The 25604-nt window shown below is 44.0% G+C and overlaps 1 protein-coding gene across 5 annotated transcripts in view; it reads left to right on the top strand.

Moving 5' to 3' along the window:
- SCML2 (Scm polycomb group protein like 2) overlaps positions 1-16099 on the top strand; it is a 1699115-nt gene extending 1683016 nt beyond the window's left edge. For all 5 annotated transcript variants that reach the window (XM_069636837.1, XM_069636835.1, XM_069636832.1 and 2 more), the window contains one exon: positions 6631-16099. In XM_069636837.1, the coding sequence (XP_069492938.1) occupies positions 6631-6909 (279 nt within the window). In that variant the 3' untranslated portion in view covers positions 6910-16099. The remainder of the gene's footprint in view (positions 1-6630) is intronic.
- Positions 16100-25604: the final 9505 nt, after the last annotated feature.

The following is a 25604-nucleotide window of genomic DNA, read 5'->3' as shown; positions in this document are numbered from 1 at the left end:
ATTGTGATTAAAGAGGCCGACAAGGGGGGGAATGTGGAAATCCTAAATAGAGAGGACTACATTAATATAGCACAACAGCATTTGGAGACTCCGGGAAGTTACATGAAATTGTTGTCAAATCCAACAAAGGGAGTGGTTGGGGAGTTACAAGACCTATTACAAAGGTGGCATGGTAAATGGATACTTACCAATGACGATCATCATTTCTTGTTGGTATCAGAACCTATCATGCCAACAATATATTTCGTTCCTAAGGTTCATAAGACGTTTGATAGACTACCAGAGGTTTGCCCAATAATGAGAGGAATAGCTTGGGTCAGGGAAAGGTTATCCCAATACATAGACAATGCTATCAGATAGGAAGAGATGACCCTACCCTCATATATCAAGGACACAACACAGGGACTGCAGATTTTACCGGATTTTGAGTGGAAAACTGAGTTTTTTCTTGGCACACTTGATGTTAAAGCCTTATATACTTAAATTGATCATCCACTAGCCATTGAATCTATTGATTATACATTTAGTAACCATACAGCTTCCCATTACACTCATATTGTTATGTTAAAGAAATCCCTCAAATGTACATTAGACCACAAAAAGTTAATTTGTAACAATTACCATTGTTTACAAACTAAAGGGGTTCCATGGGTGCCAAATACACATCCTTATTGGCAAACCTTTTTATGGGACAGTACGAGGATATATTATTAGTATCATCACAAAACATTCCAGTGATACCAAAACTATGTACAAAATTGTCCAAAAACATTGGCATTTACTATTAATGGATTCTGATTTGATTAAACTTATTGAATACAAGCCCAGGTTTATGTACACACGGGCACCGACAATCAAGACTACATTGAACCTTTCTTATTTAAAACCATCAGAAGACAATGAAGTCAGTGGTAGCAACTGGTAGACGGCCAAGAGATTTCACAACTGTGGAAGCTGTACAATGTGCAAGTATGCCACCCAGACTGTGAGGTTTTTGCCAGTCACGGAGGAACAACGGTGCACATACAAGATTTTATTAATTATAAAACCAAATTTGTTGTATATGCGGTCATCTGCATTTGTCAGAAAATATATATTTCGAAGTACCGTCAGACAATTAAGGACACGTATTTGTGAACATATGCACAGTCTAAGGAATCAGGATTCCTAAGTACATTTGGCAAATCATGGGCAGATGAATCACCAGTTAAAAGACAACATGCAAATAAAATTTATTGGAAGGCAGAAAGCAATTCTTGGGGAAAGAGGAGGGGATCAGAAACTGTTACTATGCAAGCTTGAGTCTCGACTTATTTGTAAGTTATGCAGCACTATTATGGGATTAAATACAGATCATTAAATGAATGTGTTCATATAAGTAGAAGCAGTGCTCCAGGTAGGATTTTGAGGTGGGAGTATTTTACTCCCTATTTTGAGATTTGAAGAGTAAATCCAAATTCAAGGGAGTAAACATGAGTATTCACCTTTGCAAGAGATTAAAAGGTATTGGAGATCCATCCAATGTGTGCATAAAGTTAAATGTTTGGAAAATACTAGAAACAGTATAGTCGTATTTCTTTTGATCTAGCTTCAAATAATGTATTACACTTGTGGAAAATGCTCTCACGCAATAACTTGTAGGTGCGTGCTATCCAGCTGCATCTTCCTGACATTAGGTCACAGGATCTCTTAAGAATTTATTATAGCTACAGAACCATATACCAACTAGTTGGGTATTCATAAATAGTCCCTTTCTCTACCAGCATCACTACTATGCCTTTCCCCCCTGACTGTTGCTGCCTCTTTACCTGTGTGTCATGGCCTCTTCCTCATGTTTTGGCTCTACCATTCCTATTGCTACTTTGTTTCCCTGTCTCCCACTTTTTTGCTCTACCTCTTACTATTGAGTGTTTCCATGCTAATTGTTGTGCATATCCTGCCTCGCAATACCATTATTGCTGTTTCTCTCCTCTGTCTTGATGTCTCCATTGCTGTAACTCCAGTGCCCCTCGCTTGTGTTAATTCCTCAGTTTTCTCTCACATTGTATTACTCTGGCTCTCCCTCCATTCCATTACTTTCTCTGTTCTCCCTGCCCCAACTTCAGCCCTTTGTTGTCCAGTGTCTCCTAGGTCCGTAATTGCCCGTCATGTCATCTTTTTACTTAGAATTCGGCACAGCAATAATAAGTGCTACAAGCTGAACATCTATAAACCTAGTTCAGTTTGAACATTAGGGGGTGGTTCCTTTTAAATGTATGAACTTGTTTTTAGAAGTTAGGCTGGAAATCGCAGATTTAGAGCAGATGCTGGATTTGTTTCCATGCAAATGCTTTACCTGCACTGAATGCCAAGTATGGTAGCACTGAAGAGATGTGTGAGTTCTGAACCATTAAAGATTACCCTCCGGAAAGCTAAGTCAGTTCTCCTACAATTCAAACCTTTTATCTCCATCTTAAACACATATAACTGCATGCAGATGCATGAGCTCACAGAGCTATTGACAGGTTTGAAAGTTGCAGGTGAAAGATTGATCTTTGTGGCAGGTTTTTTAACCCACTGAACAAAGTTTCCTGACAGGCTTGGCCAGGAAACTAACTTGTCTGAAAGGCTTGTAGGGTTGGGGCCGCGGCAGTCCCAATCATGGCTTACCTGACATAACTGGCTCATCCCAAGCTCCATGCCCATTTCAATGAACTATCCTACACATGAACCAGTATAGAGGTACTAGAGATTTGGCAGACACGAGAGAATCCGAAAGTTAGGAAAAACGCAATACTGAGAGCAGGATGCCTTGAAGCCTACCAAAGCAATGCATTTTTCTCACACTGTCCACCAGTATGCATAGTACCGTCTAAGGAGAATGGAGGGGAGTGCTTAGAGACTGTTTCTCTTTAGTGTTTTAGCTACATACTGAAACTGCAAACACATGTTGGTACTGCACCATTGCAATGCCACTGTTGTAAAATCCAGGTACTATTCCAAAACATAGCAGTCCTACTAAGACATCTAGTTATGATGCCACTAACGGTGCTTTAGCCATGCTGTGAATAGTTAATTGTCCCATAAGGCAGCTCAGCTGAGAAGCTACAGTACTATGCTTAAATATATAGCAGAGCTGTTGAAAAGTATTAGTGTAGTCAACCCTACTAAAAATATATACAGAAATGTTGGGAAGTGTTGACCTGGTCTCATTTAAAAAAAATAATAGCTGGTCCTGATGGGGGAAGGGCTGCCAATGTCCCATTAAAATTATATAAAAGTCCATCAAATAATTGCTGGTAGATTTTCACCCTGCCTATATGCATGAATTATACCTGCTCAGGGGGACGGTGGGGTATGAAAAGTAACTTTCAGACCACATGTCCAGCCATTCCTTGCTCGCTCTGCTGTGAAGAACAAGTGAATGTGCCCTTTCATGCATGCACTCGCACACAGACACACACACACACACATGCAAACCCTTGCAATATTTTAAAACTATACCAAACATATTTACTAATTTAACATCAAAAGCATTTTGTAATAAGAAATGCCAAACAGCTGCTTGCTCAGAGGCTCTCATAAAACTAAAACACATCAAAAACCTCAAGGCATTGATGTGCTTGAGAGAAAGTGAAACCATAGTGTGAAATACCTATGCAAATCACTAGTGAGCTCGAAAAAAGTATACTTTAGCAGATCAGCCTTTATTAAAACCAATGAATGTAGCGGTGATAAACAACACAAAAATGCAGGCCTTGCAAAAAACTCTATTCAAAATCAGGCTCAATAAGAATGCCAATTCCAATGAAACTTGCTAAAATGGCAAAGCAATGTACATTAGTGATGTAAAATTCTTAAATAACATTGTAACACAGAAAATCAAAACATTTGAACAAAGTGAAAAACATGCAGTAATTTATTTCCAAGTATTACACTTTACAGACTCTAAAAGTATTTGCTAGATGAAATAACTAACACAGGAAAGTGTTAAATAAACAGATCATAACTCAACCCAGTTGGATGTCATCAGTGAACGCCATGATTTATGGGGTGATGCTAGCAATAGCCTTGTAATGGATACAAAAAGGAACAAGAAAGGTGCAGTATTCACAAGAATTCAGTGTGTAAAATGGCCAGATGCACACCTTATCTGGAGGGCTGACTAGAAGCATTTTAATCTGAATAATGCTGAATTCTGCTAAACTGCTTTGCATGTATAATTTATGCTCCTTCAATAAGAATTAATTTGTCACCATCTGGTTAGTTGCCTGCCCAATGGTCTGTAACTTAACTAGTAAAATCAATTGCAAGATGTGGATACTGAGGACATATGGAGTTATGTCTCTGATCGAGATTTTACAATCATATCAATGCAAGTGTGTGGACAAGAACACAGAAGTGCTCAGGGCAAGTAGAGATTTGATTCATGTTTTGACAATGCCCAAACATTAGAAGAGTGGCCACATGATTTTAGAAATGTTGTTGTGGTATTAGGATGAGTTAATGGGAATTGGTTAGATACCATTTCATCTTCTGAATATTGTAAAAACAACAATTACTGCCTTAATGATGGTAAAACGTGCAGGTAAGTAAGGGCTATTACGTAGACATCATTTACAAAGAATCAAACTAAATGGGACCAATTTCAACACAGTATGGATGCATACTTGGCACAACTACATGACAGAATGACCCAACTATTGTGGATTCACGAGGATGAATGCAGTATTTGGTGGTACTCAGTGGTTTTAACTTACAATCATGAGCAGCAGACAGGTGATATGCATATCTAGTGCAATATAATAAAGTATAATAATAACAATGAAAGACTGTCTAATTAGAGTAGAAATTGTTTTCTTCATCCCACATTGTATTAAGTTACATCCCACATTGTATTAAGTTACCTGAACTCACAAGAACAGGAAGTTCATAGTGATCATTGGATACATACAAGGAGTTGAGAATAACGTTAAGAAAATTTGGAAACTAGAATGACACGGGAGCAAAGCACAGAATTTGCTACATTATTACTGAAATCGTGATAATACCAAGCCTTTGTTTTCTAACATTGACAGGAAGTGACGTCATGCATCACATACGTGTGATGTCATGCCGCTATTATAAATATTGTAAAAACAAAATGGTGGGCACCAAACACCGCTGTTCAAGAGACTGCACCTTAAGCAGGGCAGTTATTAAAAGAATAACTGGTAAATTTCTCCTTTAGCTAACTCAATGATGATCTTTATTGGGTAACTGGTATGAATCATCTTTGTATTAGGAAGACGGACTGTTTATATATAAGATATGGTTCATATACATGTTTTATATGATACAAAACCAACCAGGAATGGAGGGTGACAAGAATTAGAGAGATTAAAGGGAGACTCATTGGATATGTATGACAGGATATGTATTATAAACATGATATATGAGGCAATCCAACCACAAATGTGGGGGAACACAGAACACAATAGGTTAACCAATTTGAGTTAGAGAGATTATTCTCACAGTAAAGGATAATTCTGGAGAATACAGTCTTCTGAATATATCTCCAATGCTAGAGTTAAAACTGTGAAATATACAACAATTATATTCAATTATATTTTGCAATATTGCAGTGAACATAATTGAATGGACATATATTGGACATTTAGAACAGAAGCCAGTTTCACTGATGAGAATTCCCAAATTAAAAAGTATAATTAAAGGTTATTTAGCAAGGAATTAACTAATCTAACGTCACATCAATCTTTGGTCGAACAGATATTGATCAAGAACCAGTACAAATTGGATCATGTAATGCAAGTAACTGCCACTGACAGTACAGAATACAGGTTGAGTCCAATCAGTTATTGAGCACTCTCATGATAAACAAAGCACAATACCAGGCACTTTCATAAGTATGGTAACCAACAGTCCACAAGGTACAAACACAATCAGGTGATTTGCATCGGTATACTTGGGTTCTTTATTGATAATGCATTTGGTGTGTTGGGTTAGGCCTAATTACATAAAGTTAAAACTCTGAAAAAGGGGTGTTTTTGGAAAGGTGGACCAGATAATGGGAACTACTATGATGATTAATAATGTCTCTGTTTTGCTTTCTCCCCTTGTGATTGGTTTTCTTTTGTGGTACTGAATAATGTTGAATATAACCGACAACCTTATGTTAATGCAATGTTGCTATTTAGAATGTTAATTTTTGACACTCATCTGTATGGAGATAATAGGATAGGACAAGAGAATGTGCCATTAAGAGTACAATAGCCTTATGAAAGACCGTGGTATCTTGAGAGGATAGCTCAAGGGCAACGCAGTCGCCTTGTAAGCAAGATAACACAGAGCAACACAGGTTCAATCCTCGGGTCTGCGCTTAGAAACCTCTGGGTATTAAGCACTTTATAAATAACCAATTAAAATTACAACACGTGTCGACTAGGATTCTTTAAGGGCACACTGCACAGTTTAATTATTACAGTGAGGCGCTTGAGGCTAGAGCTACCTTCCTTTGTGTATTATTTTGTTGACTACTTCATTGGAAATAAATTCCACATAACATTATTATTGGAGAAGTGGAATCCTTTTAGTTGATGTAATTGTCCATTTGATTATTTAAGTATGAGTGTTTCTTTTATTTCTCAACAGATCAACAATCGGAGGGAAGGGTCAAAGAAAATTGAGGAAGACAACCAACAAACTGATTTCAAGACCCGTTTTGAGGGACTATACCTAGTAGAAGAGGTCATCCCCACTGCTGTGAAATTACAAGAGAGGAGAGCCTGGCTGCACTTGAACGACGTGAAGCTCTACAAAGGAGAGACTTCAACCCCTCCAGCACCCGGTGACAGTGAAGCAAGAGAAGAAGTTCTGCACATGCTGACCAGATCAGCTACCAAGGGCAAGGATAAAGAATCAATGGATTAAAAAACACTGCGGAACAAATTGACAATTCCTAAGTCTAAAAGGGAATGAATGGACTTGCTGCAGTTCCAGAACTTTCTCAGTTGAAAAAAAAAGCATAATGAACATTGAAAAACTTGCTACAACAATTGCACGACACATTCTGTGTTGCCTGATACATGCTGTTTTTGTTTACATACTCTCAACATATCCAGCTCTAGTGCGGCGAAAAGTGGATGATGATGTATTTTTTGGAAATCATAAAAACAGTCCTATCATTCGCAGAGTTATTATAGCTATAATAATCCTGTTCCTGTTATAAAAAGTAAAAATTTGAAAAGTGACTAAAAGCGAACACAGTAAATTAAACATAGGAATGTTTCAGTTTCTAAAACACACACTAACAAGATCATCAGCTACTCCAAAAGAGATAATGTGGCATTTAAAAACTATGGCAATACTTCTTACAACTACATTTTGTCATCACCATACTCTCCCCTACCTTTGCCCTGCTTCCAATCCCTCTCCCTCGACTTCTCCTCCCCGCACACCAGACATCCCCAACCCCTTGAGATTCACACAAGAATCTCTGGTCCCAAAACCCTCCCTGCCCTCTGACCAACTGCCCACCCGCACCCGCCTTCCCAACTCTACCATCCCCCTCACACATCCTCCTCCGCCTGCCTACTCTTTCCAACCTCCATCGACCCTGACCCCACCATTCATCAACTGGAACCTGCTGACACCCTACCTCCCCTCTTCCTTTCCCTGCCCCACTGACCTTGAATGCCCCAGCTCCCACCCACCCCGCTACTCCCCTTACACGCCCCTACAACCTCCAGGACAACTCCCCAGTCCGAAATCAGAGGCATCCTTTTTAATGCCCTCTCTGTAGCAAAAAACAGACACAGCATCTTTGACCTCCTCTCCTCTGACAATCCTGACCTAGTCTTTATCATGGAAACTGGGTTCTCCGACGACTTTGCCCCTGTTGCTCATGAGGCTTCCCCCCCACCCTCCCCGACTACACCCTCATCCCACCCAACAGACCCTCTAGAGGAGGCGGCGTGACAGTCCTTTTCAAATCTCACTTATCCGCCTCACTCGTCAACTCCCAGACATGCACTCCATCATGCAAATCCCTTCTTGTTAAACCTTCACTGCCTCCGACATTCTCCCACAGCTTCCTAATCATCTACAGATTTACGAGTTATGACAGACATTTCACAACCAACCTCTGTGACTCTATAGCCATCATCCAAGTAAACCACCCCTCCCTGACTCTACTAGGAGATTTCAATATCTGGTTAGACATCCCCACCAACCCCATGACCCATTCACTGGTCGACAGCCTTGATGCGCTTAACCTCTCCCATCACATGAACGGCCCAACTCATTCTAAAGGGCACACCCTAGATGCTATCTTCAGCTCCCATGACCTGATACATCTAGCACCCCCCCTTACCACTCATCTGGTCAGATCACTTTGTTATCCTTTTCTCTATCCTCTCCCTAACCCCCGCCCCCACCCCCGAACCCGCCGCCCCCCTTTGCCGCAAATGCTGGAAAAAACTAAAGATCCTCCCTGACCTAGCCAAAGGCCTGCTTCACAGACCCCCCACAACTACCCCCCCTGATGAATCTTTAACCTTTGACTCATGGCTCTATGATTCACTAATTCCGCTCCCCCCCCCCCTCATGCCGCTCCTCCTCATGCCTTGGACCATTTCCCAAATGGTTTACTCCTGAGCTGAGGAATTCCAAACAACTACATAAATCCCTGGAACGCAAATGGTGAGAAGTAAAAAACAATCTCAGCAGATCCACCTTCGCCTTGCACCATTGCAACTATAAAGCAGAAATCCGAAAAGCCAAAAAGGCCACTACAACAATCGGATTCTCAACTGTGGAAACCACAGCAAGGAACTCCACAGAATCATATCTGAATTCGTCAAACCCACCTGTACATCTGCCCAATCTACGCCATCAGAATAACTCTGCGACTCTCTCTCTCCACTTCTACACCACCGCTCTCGACAGAACGACTTCCCTTAACAACACTGTCCCTCCTCTCCCCACCCCAAAAACCGACCATACTAACAACCACCCCCTGCATGCCGCCGCAACACCGACCTTACCCACTTTTGACTCCTTCAAACCAATTTCCAGAGAAGAATTTCTCGATCTTCTTTCTGCTCGCAAACCCTCTGGTTCCCCCCTAGACCCCTGCCCCACCTCAGTCCTCATAGAAATATTCTAATCCACCTGTGTAGGAGAGTACGCAAGAACCATCCTAAATGACTCCCTCAGCTCTGGAATCTTCCCAGATGCCTTCAAAATTGCACATGTGAAGCCTCTTCTTAAAAAACTATCCCTCACCCCCTTGACCCCAAAAATGACTGCCCCATCTCGAACACCAGATTCCTTGCAAAACTCATCGACCAAACTGCATACTCCCAACTAAACCTTGGATGCACTGTGAACTCTGACCTAACCCTCTCCCGACAAATCAACAACGTATCTAAATCTTGTCATTACCATCTCAAAATTCGTAGGCGCATTTTCCCTACCTCTCCTTCCCGAACAGACTTGCCGCTGTTTTGCCCATTGTAATGTCGAGACTGGACTATGCTAACTCCCTTTACCTTGGAGTTCCGACATACCACCTTAATAAACTGCAAAGAGCACACAACACTGCTGCCAAAATGCTACTAGCCCTGCGTCCAAGAGACCACACCTCTCCAGCTCTCAGAACCCTCCACTGGCCTCCCAGTTGGACGAAGGGCCACTTTCAAGACCCTGCACATCACTCACCGTGCAGTGCACAAGACTGGCCCTCTATACCTGCAAGACAAGCTAAAACCTTACCTCCCACCCGCACCCTAAGATCAAGCTCCGCCCACTTTTTAGTGAACCCAACCACCAACTTCGTCAGGATCGGAGGATCTTCTTTGCCAGCTTTGGCCCCAACTCTGTGGAACTCGCTTCCACCTCACATCCGACATATGTCATTCCGCAAATTACTAAAAACATGCCTCGTTTGTTTGTTTATTACTTTTATTGCGCTCCAGACCCTAGGTATCAGGGCGCATTGCAAAAGATAACTTACAGCTTGGTTACACAAATATCATAAACACAGGCAATATACATCATAGTTACACAGTAAACAAAAAGATCATACACATATATACAGAGTAGTCAGTTAGGGAGGTACGTAGGAAATCAGGGCCAATATTACTTGTCTGAGTCTTTAAGCCACGTTCTTATGTTCTGACGGATTTTAGAGTATGATTGATCCATTCACAGAGAAGGGGGTAGTGAGTTCCAAAGGAGAGCTGCTTTGACCTGAAAGCTACATCCCCCAACTCTAGAGAGTTTGAATATAGGCACTGCAAGGCAGTTAGTACAAGATGATCTGGTGTATCTGATAGGGATGGTTTTGGTGAATCTCTCAGAGATAGCGGGGTGCGTCATCATTTAAGCATTTGAATACAAGTGAAGGAACTTTTAACTGGATATTTTACTGAGTTGAAAGCCAACTGTTTCATTTTCTAGTTTCAGATACATGGCCTCTCCTTGAAATCCCTAGTGCTGCTCTCAAAGCGTTATTCTGGAGAAGCTGGATTCTCTTAATGGTAGCCTTGTTAGCTCCAATCTAAAGAGCCTTACAGTAATCCAGCTTCAACAGAATAAGGGCTCTGGCCAAGGTGATACATCTCTTGTTGGATAGGAAAGGTTTACCTGCTCTAATTCATTTACAAGTGTATGCGGTCGCGGTAGCCATCACATTGACCTGCTTATTAAGGGTAAGGGTCGAATCCAAGTAGACACCTAAGGTTTTCACTTCTGAGGCAGCAGTAATAAGGTTGTTGTCCACGTTAAAAGAAGCGTATCTAGGTTCCAATTTTTTGATGGTGGAGGAGGTGCCTAGGATGATAATCTCCGTTTTATCATCATTCGGGCATAGTCCATGGGTAGCCATCCATGCCTGGATGATGAGATATACACTGTTCACCAAGGCCAAATCCTTGTCATAATCCCCAGTAAGTGGTAAGAGAATATGGGTGTCATCTGCATAGTTAGTGTAGGTGACACCAAGATGGTCCAGATCATCGAAAAGGGGCTTTGTGAAAATGTTGTATAATGTAGGAGAGACACATGATCCCTGGGGCACTCCACAAGTAATAGGTATGGGGTCTGCCGCTGCTGTAGGGGAGAAGACCCTCATAGTCCTATTATTGAGGAAGGATTGGATCCACACTATAGCTTTGTTAGAGAAATTAACGGCCAAGTCCAGGTGACTGGAAAGGACCTTATGGTCCACTAGGTCGAATGCAGCAGATAGGTCCAGGAGGAGGAGTAAGGCTGGCTTTCCCTGGTCCCTGAGCTCTTCCCATAACACCAATGACCACCCTAAAGATATGACAGAACCCCCAACAACCCAATGGCGAAACACACAATGAGACTCTCTACCTGGTGTTCAAAGACTTCTGATCCTACCCACAGGATCGGATGGAATGGTTGGAGTGGGTGGAGTGGGTGGAATGGAATTGGATGGAGTGGATGGAATGGATGGATGGAGCAGATGGAGTGAATGGAGTGGATGACATGGATGGAACTGGATCGAGTGAATGGAATTGGATGGAGTGGACAGAGTGATGGAAATGGATGGAGTGGATGAAACTGATAGAATTGGATGTAATGGATGGAGTGGGTGGAGTGGATGGAGTGAATGGAGTGAATGGAATGGGTGGAGTGGATGGAGTGGATGGAATGGTTCGAATTAGATGACATGGATGAAACTGGATGGAGTGGATGGAACGGATGGAGTAGATGGAATGGATAGAGTGGATGGAATTGATATAGCAGATGGAGTGGATAGAACAGATGGAACAAATGAAATGGATAGAATAGATGGAACAAATAAAACGGATAGAGTGGATGCAATGGATGGAACTGGATTCAGTGGATGGAACTGATGGAGTAGATGGAATGGATAGAGTTGATGGAATGGGTAGAGAGGATAGGATAGATTCAATGGGTAAAGTGGATGGAATAAATTGAATGGGTCTTGTGGTTGAGATAGATGAAATGGGTAGAGTGGGTGGGAAAGATGAAATGGGTAGAGTTGATGAAATCGATCAAATGGATAGAGTGGATGGAATGGATGGAATATATGGAATAGACGGAATAGGTGGAATGGATGGAGTTTGACGGAATAGATGAACTGGAATAGATAGAATGGATGAAGTGGATAGAATGGATGAATTGGATAGAGTGGATGGAATGGAAGGAATGGGCGGAATTGATAGAGTGGATGGAATAGATGGAATGGATAGAGTGGATGGAATAGATGGGATGGATAGAGTGGATGAAGAAGGAGGAATGGACGGAGTGGACGGAATTAATGGGGCAGATAGAATGAGCGGAATTCGATGGAATTCGGCCCACATGTGTATCACTGTGCACCCTGCCTCCCTGTTCCCCATGCTGTTGCTATATATCTGTATCCCCCTATATATCTGTATCGCCACCTGTCTCTAAGGGGCAGATTCATGGAATTATTTACCACCCAGCAATTACACCAGCTGCACACTTATCTGGAGCACCCACGCACTCTACGACATTATCTCTCGCTACTGACCAGAACTACGGTTCCAAAGTGCGTTCAACCCACCTGCGCTCTGAGGTCATACCAATGATATATAGAGCACTACATAAATGCCAAGTAACATAACATATGTGTTGTCTTTATTTTCTTATGCTCTTTACATCTCATGAGATATTGTTTTACAATTCAAGTGAAATACCTGAGAATGAGACATCTCTTTCTATCCCTGACAAAGGCACAAGTGATATTTTTTCTGATATTTCTGAACAAATTGCCCGATCTAAAAGGTTTTGGGGAAGATAATGAAGGTATAAATTCATATCTTGACAATTCGGCTCATTTAAAGAATAACGTGTGTTATCAACACGAGAAAGGTGGGGAGAATGTCAGATGAAAGCTATGTATGTTCTCCCATCCCTTATGCCATGAACGCAGCCAGAACATTAATTGCAAGAGAAATACCCACACATGATGCAAAGTGTCCCAGCCCTCTAGCAGCATGCACAAGAGAGCAATTCAGAGGAAGATGGGCAACCCTACGATGGTGATCGAATAAAGTGCTTCCATATGAAGAAGAAAAACGCAGAAGATGGAAAAAGAAATAGGCTGGTTGAGCAGAATGCTCATATATTCATCTCTTACTGGAGAACAATTCAGGATTGCTGAACAAAAGGTTACATTGTGCAGATATATGGTAAACACCAGGATTGCCAGTATGCTGGGAGAGACCTCAGCTATTGGTGTATGGACGAGTTGCCACCATTGCAGGATGGGAATAAGGAATGTTTGCATGCAGTGCACATTTATTGATGACAGCACCAGTAAAATAGTGCATATAGTGAATGATGAATGCCTAAAGTCATGGGCTAAGTATTCAAAATTATTGACCTTTGTAGAAAATGAAGTATAACCAGTATCCATACTACCAATTAAAAATGCGACACTGTGTTTCAGAAACAAAGGCCTAGTCCCAGTTGGAGAAAATAAAGGATGCAACCAAATAATTTATGTACCAGGAATGTATCTAGGAAATGCTGTGCTGTTGGATCATTATTGGGCTTCTGAATCCAAGGCCTACGTGCAATTGCCTAAAAATTGTGGATTCACGTGTTCCTTGGTGATCATACATGTTCCTGCATTGGCGACTCCCTAAAGTGATCTCCATATTGTCAGCTTCCTGGAATGGATGCACATCCGAGAAAGAAAGGATTTCTTAGCCTCATTCGACGAAAGAGGAAGAACCATTTTTCAGCAAAATCAACAGAACCCTATCATGACATTCCAGCTGAGCATAAACTGTTCAGTAGAACGGCAGTGATATTTACAGCTATATTCATGCCAGTAATTCAGACTGCAGTAAACGCCAAGTGGTTACAGATCGCTAGGTGGTAGCTGCTACAAGCGACCAACATGACAATACAAGGATTCAATGTGATCAGAGAACAACTGAGGGCCATCAGACTCATTACCCTCCAGAACAGATATGTCCTGGACTTAATTACAGCATTGGAAGGAGGCGTGCAAGTGCCAAGATCAGGCCTTCTAGCTGTATATTCACACCTGCTGGAGAAAATGGAACCCTGACAGAAACAAAAACTATGCTGGCAATCCTGCATACGAAGATTGTGGAAGAGGTACACGAGACCGAGGATCAAGATTGGTTTTTGTCCCTGTTTTCATGAGTTCCAACCTGGATGGTGAATGCCTTCCAACTACTTGGAGCAATACTAGCGTTAGTGTTGCAGGGATTCTGTCTTATAACAATATTCATAGGACAGTGGAAGAAGACAGCAAAGAAAGCAATTGGGATGAAGATCATGATTGATGTGAATGCTGTGACAGATGAGCACACACAAACCGATACACCCCCCGTGAGCACCTGAAAGAAAGTCCTCTGGCACCCCAGGAACAAAGATCTGTTACCCTAAGGATCTTAAGAACTATGTCAGGCATCGGGTGTTCTGTCAACCAACTGGGCTGTGCTGTCATATGACTTGCAGTATGAATGAACACAAAGAATGCAGGTGACCTGGGGGGAGTGGGGTGACTAACATATGGATCCTGAACAAATAATTATATGGAAGAAGAGAATTGAGGAAAGGGAGTTTGTTGAGAACTCGATTAGAGGGGGAATGTAGAGGAGCAGATGTGCATATCACTGATAGACTCCATCCCCTCACCTCTGACTATTGGATGAATAATAAGAGCACACTGTGCAGGACGCCTGGTATAATTCTAATACTGCATCGAGTGTATGAGACACGCTATGCACTCAGACAACAGTACGGAATGCAGCCCTGAGGCGGTAGCAGGAGATTTGCAGACACCACTAAATATTGAAGAGTTTTAAAGAAAATCTGCCAGGTGCAAAGTAATGTTTTAAGGAGAAGATACAATGACGCACTGACACAATATGAGAATACTTAGAGAATGAAGAAGTAACTGAAGAAACAAGAGTAAGCCTACATACAGGTGAGAAAAAACCATATATACAAAGAAGATAAGTAACCAGATGAGTAGTGAATGTATATACACAGAAAAGCAAGGTAGTCATTTAGAAGCTTGCTGCAGTTTAAAATATAACATGGATAAAATGACCCTGTTGGAAAGATGGACGCCAACTCTCAATAATAGTAAGTGAAGAGCTCGAAGGAGAAAGACCAGGGCTGCAGAGCTGACAAAAGCTGGAAATACAAATGTGTGCATGAACAAAGAATAGCTTTTGGCAAGAGATCAAGGATGCCAGAATGAGAAGCTACTCAATGGTACAAGGGGAGTTAACAAGGCTAAACAATGTATGCAGGACATATTTCGCTTGGATTAAGTAAATGAACGAACATTTGGGAATGCCAAGTATTGACAAATGAAGGTGCAGAAAAGCATATGTGAGACGGAACCACCACGTCTCTAGAGGCCAAAGAGGGTAATGACACTTGACATAATTTAATCAAATAGCACTAAATAAAAGGGGCAATGGACAAAATTGTGGTCTCTTCACACATGGTCTAAGACCAGAAAACAAAGCCTATTCATGAGCTTCAGGTGAAGATAACGATGTACCTTAACTCCCCTCAAAGTTCCAGAGAAGAGAACATCCAGCAAGGTCAAATACAAAAGAGAAGGCTTGGCTGATGAGAGATGGCAGAGTAACTGGGCAAGTTGGCAGCAGTCTGACGTTGTTCTCGGCACCCGAGTTTCATTTTGCTTATGTGCTGCTAGTGAGATGAGTGTTCAAGGTTGGGAGAGGATACCAACCTATGTAATGATGAGCATACCATGTTGCATGGGCCAATCTGCTACTGTTATACTGCTATAATATGTATTATACCTAGTAAGACGAAGGTCTGAGCCTTGCCTGCCAGAGAAGGGGCAGCCAATAAGGTTACTAACACTTATAGAGCCTAAAAGTAGATATGTTCCCCTAACCAATCCCCTCATCTGTTAAGTTTCAATATTTGCCATGTAGGATGACATCATACCTGACGCACATCAAGGTAGAACACCTTTGTGTACCAGCAATGCAAAGAGTGTGTGAACTCAGATTTGTTGTTCACCAGATTTCCCTCCTTTATTGAACTGATAATAAAGTAGTACTTTGCCATATTCTTTGAGTCTGTCCGGTTATTTGGGTCCAAGATCATTTCTTATGGTAATTCCATTCTGCGCATAGGCATGCCCAAAATATGCTACTGCACATGCTCATTACCCGGAGGACACAGTCAGCATGCATTTAGATTTTGACTAAGCAGAAAGTGTCAATGCTTTGGTCAATGAGGAGATTGTAATTGAATCTGAAAAAGGAATAGTGCATCCCAGGTTTAGGAGGGCATATGCCAAGCTGTGTAATAGCCAGAATGGAAGGGGAGCATTGCAGAATGGTGTGTGGTTGGAGGAAAGACACGTTCTGCAGGGCAGGCTTGGACCGGAAATGCATTCTTTTTGGTCACTCAACAGACTGCCATATTCTGTTATAGTGAAGTAAGTGGGCATAATGCTCTTTTGGGTGAGAGGGAAACCTGTGAAAGCTGGTCACCCAGGATCTGGTTGAAAGAGCAAGCAACAGAACCAAGCAAATGACAAACCAGGCTATGATGTGCCAGCAAGTGAGAAATCTGCCAGCAGCACAATCAGTACTGGTACCAGGTTCACTGCTCTAGTCTGGAGACAAACAGGAAGGTCATCAAGGTGCCACCCAAGTGGACATCAGGACCAGGGGAGGATTCTCCAGTGACATTAGAGAGTCCCACTGCTACCAGGCCAGCACTGGCAGCCTCGAGAAAAATGAGAAAGACATGCGAGATCTAAAATGTCTGACAGGCCAGTTATAGGCATAGCTGCACCCCATGAATACAAACCAATCCTAGCTTCACTGCAAGGGTCTAAGCAATCCCAGTTACTAAACGATTAGGCCTTTCAGGTGCAGACCATTCAAAATGACCCCCCAGGAGGCAATAGAAAGGTATGAACCTCAAACAATCCCAGTATATAGGTGGGTTCATGGATCAAGTTGTGACTGGCAGTTGGGGTATTCAGAGTGTGTTTCAAAGACTGTGGAGGAGAGGAGGCAGTGGAGATGAGGGGGGATGAGAAGGAGCCTAGTGGAAGTAGTGAGCGACCGGAGGAGGATGTAAAGAAGAGCAAATGAAGAAGTAGAGGTCCTGGTAACAGCAGGGAGAGGGTGAATGAAGAAAGGGTTAACATCGGAAAGAGGTGGTAAGAGACCGGAGGGGGTGATATCAGGAGGAGACATGGACAACCTGGGAAAAGAAGTAATGTTCAGCAGGGGCGTGTTTTCTATGTGAAGGCAGTGAGAGACAAGTGACGATAGTAACATCAGGAGCGAGGGAGAACCCCAAAGAGGAGTTTGGAACAGCTTGAGGAGGTGGAGTGCAAGCCAACAAAACCAGGAAGGTTCTGGTGGGCCAGACTGGTCCAAATCAGGACCAACCAGTGGGGTGAGGAATGAGACTTGTACAGGAAGGTTAAAGTAAGTTGGGAGAGGAAGGAGGACCTCAGAGGTCTAGATAGTGGTTGTGAGCACTTCTGGCTTCAACTCTAGCTGTATATATATCTGCTTGAGATGTCACAGTGACAGAAGTAGATTGTGCATCGGCTCATAACTAAAGGGAACGATTTGATGTTAGAGAGCCATTGGTATATGGCCCCGGAAATCATGCACCTAGTTGTTTACAAGGACTAGCCCACCCTATGAAAAGGTGTCTTGGCAAACCAAGGGGGAGAGACTTTGTTTCAGAGACAACCTGAACACGTTCTGATTTGTTAGTTTTTACTTTGTGTTCGACCTTCTATGCTTGTGTAAATAAAAGCCATCAAATGTACTTTCCGAGTCCAGTTGTTGTATGCCTCACTAGTCCTTTGTGACACTGCAGGTCAGCATATTCAGTGAAATGTTCCTGGTTGTTGCATTGCCTCCCTTTGGAATTTGCAGCCATATGAAGACGCCAATAGCGATCAGGTTTCCCATCCTTAGCACCTGCTCATAAATCAGTTCTGGCACACACCTCCAGCCAGTTCGTTAAGGCTGCCAATCACTTTATTGTGCCATTTTAGCCTCTGCCGAAGGAGGCATTCAGGTGCACATTCAGTGGCGGGCAAAGCAAATGTACCCCTTCCACTGCACAAAAAGCCAGGCCTCTGCCAACCACAGCCAATCACAGAATGATTGTATTTTATTGTATTTGGTTATTTATATAGCACTCTTTCCCCATTTGTATGGCCTCAATGCGCTTTGTGACTGAAACACCCTCAGTGCCCGTAATCAATGTGATGGAGGTTATAAGAGTTTAGAATTAAGAGATGCTTGTGTGCATTTTCGCCGGCTTAGGAGTTCAGTGGCTGGCTAGGCTCCACTAAGCAGCCCAAAGGTCAGGCACGTGGGTGGCCGCTGTTGGTGGTTTAGGATAGAGTGCTATTGTTGAAGATTCGATGTGAGTCCAGCTATACCGAATTTTCTTTTCGTTGGTAGTCACTGTATGCTAGTGGCAGAGGTGTTGAGATACGTCAGGGGTTTCAGTGTGGGCGGCTATGTGCGCTATTAGATCAGAATGGCATAGCCATAGCTGCATTCTATGGTGCATGGATGTTTGGCTGTGCCTGCGGCCTGTGTCTACAGAGGTAGTGTAAGGTATACGTACTGTATGCTTTAATGTAGTTCGGCTGCAGAGTTTTTTCTTTGTCAAATGTGGATGGCATGGTTTCATTGTTTGTGGTCTCTCTGGCGCAAAAGTCTGAGCTGTGAGAGCGAGTGAGGTTTATTGCAGTGTGCCTCCGCGTATGCTACCGGCTTCCCTGGTGTATTTATCGGGTACGAGTGTTGTTGTGCATAGGGCCGATAGTTTGTGAAGGTCAGCCAATGCGAACGCTGCCGTTATCTGTGCTGCAATAGGATGAGGAGTAAGGTGTATTGCAGTGTGCCTCAGCGAACGCTGCTGGCTTCCCTGCAGTATTTAACGGGTATGAGTGTTGTTGTGCATGGGGCGATAGTTTGTCAAGGTGAGCCGATGTGAATGCTGCCCGCATCTGTGCTGTAATTGGTGTATAGGAATGTTGGGTTCAGCAATGTAGTTTAGAGAGGGGTAGGGGTTCAAGAGGATGTTGGGAAAAGCCAGATTTTAGGGCCTTTCTGAATTTTAGGTGATTTTCAGTATTGTGAATATGTAGGGGTAGAGAGTTCCAGATAATGGGTGCTTGGATGGAGAACGAGGAACCGCCCAGCCTGGAGGAGTTGTAAAGTGGGCCCACTAGGCGATATGCTGTGCGAGATCCGAGTCTCCTTGAGGGCTGATAGCGCAGGATTTTGTGCTGAAGGAATTCTGGACCGATGTGGATTGCGCAGTGGGTGATGCACATGGCTTTACAGGTAGTGCGTCGACCAATCGGGAGCCAATGGAGGGCTTTTAATGTAGGGCTGATGTGTTCTCTGAGAGGTAGGTTAATGAGCAGGCGGGCGGCCGCATATTGGATTCTTTGGTGTTTCCCTAGTTGAAACACTGGAGCGCCTAGGTAGAGACAGTTTGCGTAGTCTGGGTGGGCAGGTTGATGGCTGAGAAGCGGTGAGGTAAGGAAAAATACGCCTGAGGATCCGTAGATGGAAGACGCAGGTTTTAGATGCAGAGGTGGTGTGTTGGGTGAGGGATAAGTCCGCGTCCAATGTTTTTTTACCATGTTTGAAGTTGCTGGTGCTAGTCCTAGGGATTAAGGCCCTGGAATCGGTTGGGGAAGGAGGGCTGTTTTGCCGCAAACTAGGATTTCAGTTTTCCCAGAATTGATTAGGTGGTTGTTCGTCATCCAATGGTCAATATCTGAGAGGCATGATGACAGGTCCTGACTGCCATAGCCTGGAGATTTTGGGATTTTAAGGGTGTCATCTGCATATGTGGGACACCTTTTCTTACTGGTCATGAGGTGGATGTGAACTGGAGGAGGGGCCTGTTTTGTGATCGATTTAAAATAGAATAGGAGATCCATGAGAGGGCTGTGTTTCTGATTCCTAGTGTTTGTAGCCTGTCTAGTAGGATAGTGTGATTGATGGTATTGAAGGCTGCGGAGAGTTCAAGTAGGATGAGTACAGCGCAGCCTTCTGCGTCGGTGTCTTGCTCGCTAAGAGTGCATGGACAGTTATTTATCACCAGTACATTGCATAGCAGAGCAAATACTTTGAACGCAGGTAGGCAGAAGCAATGATTCACACCCGCACGCATAGTTAGTAGATAAGTAGCACTTATATGGCTATTTATTCATAGCTAAGCATACATACAGCAATAAGTTGTAACAGAGAATAAATCACAGAAAAGATAATAAGCTAACAATAATACATCACCATGGTTGTAACTGAATTCCTCATCTCGCCAGAAGCGGCTGAAAGACCCTGGTAACAGCCAGGCCGAGAGCACAACAACCCACGGGGATTTCGGACCAAGGGGTCCCCCCTCCGACTGAGGTCTTTGTACTTTTCCCCGCCTGACTTTTTAAGAGCTCTGCATAATATGCCCTCCTCAAAAGGGGTGGCAATTTCTCAAACCTTCTGGCATTAGCGCTTGCGCGTTGATGAGTGACCGTTGGTTGCCGGCCAGGTCGACCGACGGTAACCCCAAGGAGCAAAGCGCTTCCCTCTCCTAAGGCACCACGGAAAACAATTCCATAACTCATCCTCAACCTTGGCACAGGCATAGCAAACCATAACAAACCTTATTGGATATCAGCCGGCACCTGTGGATACTAGCTTTCCCAGCACTGTGTCCTTGGCTGAGGCATGCATACCAGTCTCAGCAACAAATAACATTGAAAACATGTTTTTCAGTAAAATCTGTGTGCAAGTGCAGCTTTCACTGAAGCATGGAATAAATATCCATTATGGCTCCAAGTGCCCCCAGAATGCATTACACACCAGCGCCATGTTTTAGCTCAAGCATCACAGTCGGCTGTTCTTTTTAGGTTGTCCTAGAGCGGGACTAGGGAGGGTTCTGTTCCCTAGAGCGGCCTGAAGCCCGATTGTGCAGGGTCTAAGAGTTTGTTGGCTTCGGTGAAAAGGCCAAGCTGCTTGAATGCTGTGCGGTCCATGGGTTTGGCCATGAAGCGTGTATTGGAGATTGGACGGTAGTTCTGGGGAAGGAGTGGGTTGAGTGTCCGTTCTTTGAGGATGGGTTGATGTATGAGGTTTTTAGGGCTTCCGGGAAGGATCCTGATGTGATTGAGTGGTTGAGGATTGAGCGTGCGATGCTACCTGCACAGGTTGAGGCTAGGATGTTTTTGAGGAGTGTGGGTGGGCAGGCATCCTTAGGGGAGCCTGAAGAGCGGCTATCTGCTACAAGCGAGTAGAACTCCTGGTGTGAAATGGGAGAGAAAGAGTCAAAGATTTGTATCGAGGGGGGTGTTGATGAAGGTCAGCCTGTGGGTTGGTAGGGGGTGGAGGCATGTGTTCCAATTTAGAGGTGATGGGGTGTCTGTCAATAGTGACATTGTGTAAGTGTAATGATAAGGTGTCACATAGGGCTTGGGAGACGGGTCGGGGGTGGCTCGAGCAGGTTGGGGATTTGAATTTGGATATGATTCTATGCAGTTCCTTGCTTGGGTTTCAAGCATTTAGTATTTTGTTTTTTATCCCTCTTTATTGAAAAGTGAAAGACAACCAATTCAATAAATTTAAAACAAAGCTGTGCATCGTCATGCCAACCTTCATCACTTACCCAAATTTAAACAATCAGATGTAGTGGATACTCACATGCTAAACCAAATACAGTTAACCGTAGCTAGGCGATAGACTACTCAAATAGTCCTGGAATGGTCCCCACATATTTTTGGGTCTACAGGCCGGTGTAATCAACAAAATGTATGCTTCTTCACAGTCATTGACATGAGCCATTTCCTTCAGCCACATTTCAACTTTCGGTTCAGTCCTGGACTTCCACTTGAGCAGGATACATTTTTTCACTATCAAACAGCCCATATTGATTAGCCGTCTCTTTTCAGCAGAGATCTTCCCAATGTCACCAAACAGGTACTTAGGAAATTGCAGCGTCGGAGGAACATTAGTGCATATATCCGGAATCGCAGCCACTTCATCCCACAAACCTGTAATCCGAGGGCAGTCCCAGAACATATGTGTGTCAGCAGTCTCAGCACCACATCTATTACAGTTGGATCTCACCGAGGGGGCAAACCTGGAGACCCTCTCCGGGGTGTAATGCAGACAATTAAGGAGTTTGAATTTAATGAGTCGATGCCCTTTAGTGAGACCTCCATAGTGAGTCTGCACCAGCGTGCCCACCTAGTATCCTCCAGAGGGATGCCCAGATGCCTCTCCCAGCTCAGTCTGACAGGACCAGGCGGCAACTGCAAATCTTGGCATCTCTTATGCAATGCAGAAATGAACCCTCGGGTGTATCTGGAAGACACTACCCACTCCAGGGGCTGACAAACATCTGGCTCCTTAGGGAACGAGGACCATTTAGATCTAACTGCCGCTCTAATCCTGTAATATTGCAGAGTTTGGATGGGGTCTCTACCGAGCTTTTCGCCAAACTCCAGTAGAGTAACAAAAGTGCCCTCCGGGAAGAGGTCTTTCAGAGTCATCACACCCCCAGGATCCCAGCCCCCCCGAATAGACCCATTATACATGGGATGAAGCCCAGGGCAACGCAATAGGGGAATAGAGCCTGCATAAGGCTCAGTGCAATGTAGCCTCTTCAATACCCTCGACCAGGAATTAACAGTGGTGCGAACAGGGTCAAATGTACAGGTGTCAAGATGTTTGTTGGCAAGAACAATGGTGCACAGACAAGTGGAGGCAGCACTATATCTTTCCAAACCAGTGTGCAGTGGGAGAGCATGTGGATCATACCAATGGCTGGCAAAATGTGCCTGAGCAACCTTATAATAGAGTTCAAAATAAGGCGCCTGCAGTCCACCTTGTTCATATGGCTTAGTCATGGCCTCCCAGTTCATGCGAGGTGTATCGCTCCCCCCAACAAAAACCTATCGCCAAAGACCTAAGTTTATCAAAATACTTTCTCCCAGGCCACAAGGGTATATTGACAAAAAAGTAAAGTAATTTAGGGACAACAACCATTTTCAGAAGGGAGTTCCTACCGTATAGTGACAATGGTAATCTGGACCATATGTTCAATTTGTCAGTGAGAGTTTGTATATATGCCCAATGATTCTTAAGGAGCAGTGTTTGGTGCTGTTGTGTAATAATCCCCAAATATTTAATTTTATCTTGTGCCCATTTAAAACCCAAAAGGTTCAGTGGAGGGAGCGTGGCCTCATTCAACGGGAACAGTTCTGACTTTACCTCATTAACACGGTACCCAGAGAATATGGTGAATGTGCGGACTACTTCCAGTATTGGGGAGAGGTTGACTGACGGGTCCCTGATAAATAGTAATGCATCATCTGCATATAACGAGACTATGTGGGTAGGGCCAGTCATACGAAGACCACGATGTATGTGCCTAAGACGCAGGATGCAGGCGAGAGGTTCTATAGAGAGAGTAAGAAGCAACAGGGATAAGGGGCAGCCTTGACGTGTACCGGCGAGCAGGGATATGGGGGATACTGTGGAACCGGTCCTGACCTTCGCCTTCAGCACGGAATAGAGTAGCTTTACACATTGGATGAAATAATCACCCAGGCCCATCCACCAGAGTACCGAAAACAGAAACTGCCATGACACTGAATCAAACGCCTTTTCGGCATCTAATGAGGCAGCCACAGCTTGTGAATTCGGGTTGAGTTGTGACAGTATCCCAAAGAGTCTCTGCAAGTTATATGCCGTTGTCTGCCCCGGGATGAACTCAGACTGGTCTGGGTGGACCAGTTCTGGCATGTACGGGAGCAGCCTTGTCGCCAACAGCTTGGCCAGGATTTTAGCATCAGAATTAATCAAAGACAAGGGACGGTAGGAGCCCATATTTTTGGGGGGGGTCTGTTAGGCTTCAGAAGCACTGTGTTAGCGCCTCCGACAGACAGGGGGAGGGTTCCATGATGCAACGCTTCCTTCCAAGTTGTGAGTAAATGGGGGGCCAGGACCGAATTTAGCTCTTTGTATAATTCGATCCCGAGCCCATCTTGGCCAGGGGCCTTCCCGGATGGAAGAGATTTAATAGAATCGACTGAATGCCTGGCCAGCCGCCTCGCTGAGACTGGGGAGAGGTATGGAATCAAGGTAATGTGCCAGTTCCAAGGGGGAACACTGGTCTGAGTTGGAGTAGAGTGTTCTATAGAACTTATAGAATTCTGTGTTTATAGCTCAGGGAGAGTGATGGAGATTCCCTGCCTCATCAAGAATTCCCGAGATATGCTGCGTGACCGAGTCCCCTCGGACCGCCCGGGCCAGATGCCGTCCCGGTCTGTCTGCCTCTCCATATCTTCTAGCTTGGACAGGATGATATAGTAGCCGGACCTCTTGGTCCACCAACTCTTAGAACTTCAGAGGTTACCCTTAATACATCCAAGTAACGCCCGGTCAGGTGTGCGTGCATACTCGTCCTCCAGGTTTTTCAGGTCTACCTCAGCTTCTGCAAGATTTTTCCTGGTCTCACATAGCATCCCAGAGGCCTTGGAGATTATCTCCCCCCCTAACCCACACCTTAAAGGACTCCCACACTGTACCAGCTAGGGAAACCGAAGTTGCGTTCCTCTGAAAGAACTCCACTGACTCAGTGTGCAAGCTCTCAGTTAGCCCTGCATCTAACAGGCACCCCGGGGGCATGCGCCAAAGAGGGCGTATCGGGGCTGTGTCCTACCACTCAAGCGTCTGGGTAATGGGGGAATAGTTGGACAGGGTCTGTGGATGAATCACAGAACCAACCACCCGTGGCGCGAGGGAGACTGGAATCAGCCATAGGTCTATTCTGGAATGTGCGTTGTGCACTGTGGAATAATATGTATATTCACGTCCGGATGGGTTGCGAATACGCCATGGATCCATAAGATCGAAATGTGTCATTACACTGATCACCATACGACCTGCAGCAGAGAGCTCCCTCTGCATGTCCCTGGAGCGGTCCAGGGTGCAGTCGAGTATAAGATTGAGGTCACCCCCCAATATAATTTGTGAAGGTGGACCACCAATCAGGAGGTCAAGGATTTGGGAATAGAATTGGGGATCATCAACATAGGGCCATATGCATTCGCAAGCACAACCTTAACACCAAGTAATGAGCCCCATACAAGCACATACCTACCTAGTGGGTCAATATTTCGTTTATATTCTTGAAATTGTATAGAGTGGTGTATTAATCTGAGCACCCCACGTGACTGGGATGAATAACTGGTGTAGTACCGATGGGCACCCTAGGATTAGGCAAAGGATTCATTGGTGGGCCCTAGTGCATGTGTCTCCTGGAGCATTACTATTTTGGGGGAGCACCGGTTGATGTACGCAGACACTTTCCAGGCCTTGATAGGGTGGTTGAGGCCCCGAGAATTTCAAGACAAGAAGGTTAAATTAACATTCACACTGCTCATGGGTAAAAAGGTATAATTTCCATAATTGGCAAACTTTTAGCATGAACGAGGCACAAACACTGCTGTTGGAGAGTCTTTTACTTATTTTAAACTTTTGATTGTACAAACTTAATGTTAG

The sequence above is a fragment of the Ambystoma mexicanum genome, chromosome 7p, assembly GCF_040938575.1.
Source record: "Ambystoma mexicanum isolate Mex_15411 chromosome 7p, UKY_AmexF1_1, whole genome shotgun sequence".
In the NCBI taxonomy this organism is placed as follows: Eukaryota; Metazoa; Chordata; class Amphibia; order Caudata; family Ambystomatidae; genus Ambystoma; species Ambystoma mexicanum.
This window is presented reverse-complemented; position numbering and strand designations above follow the sequence as displayed.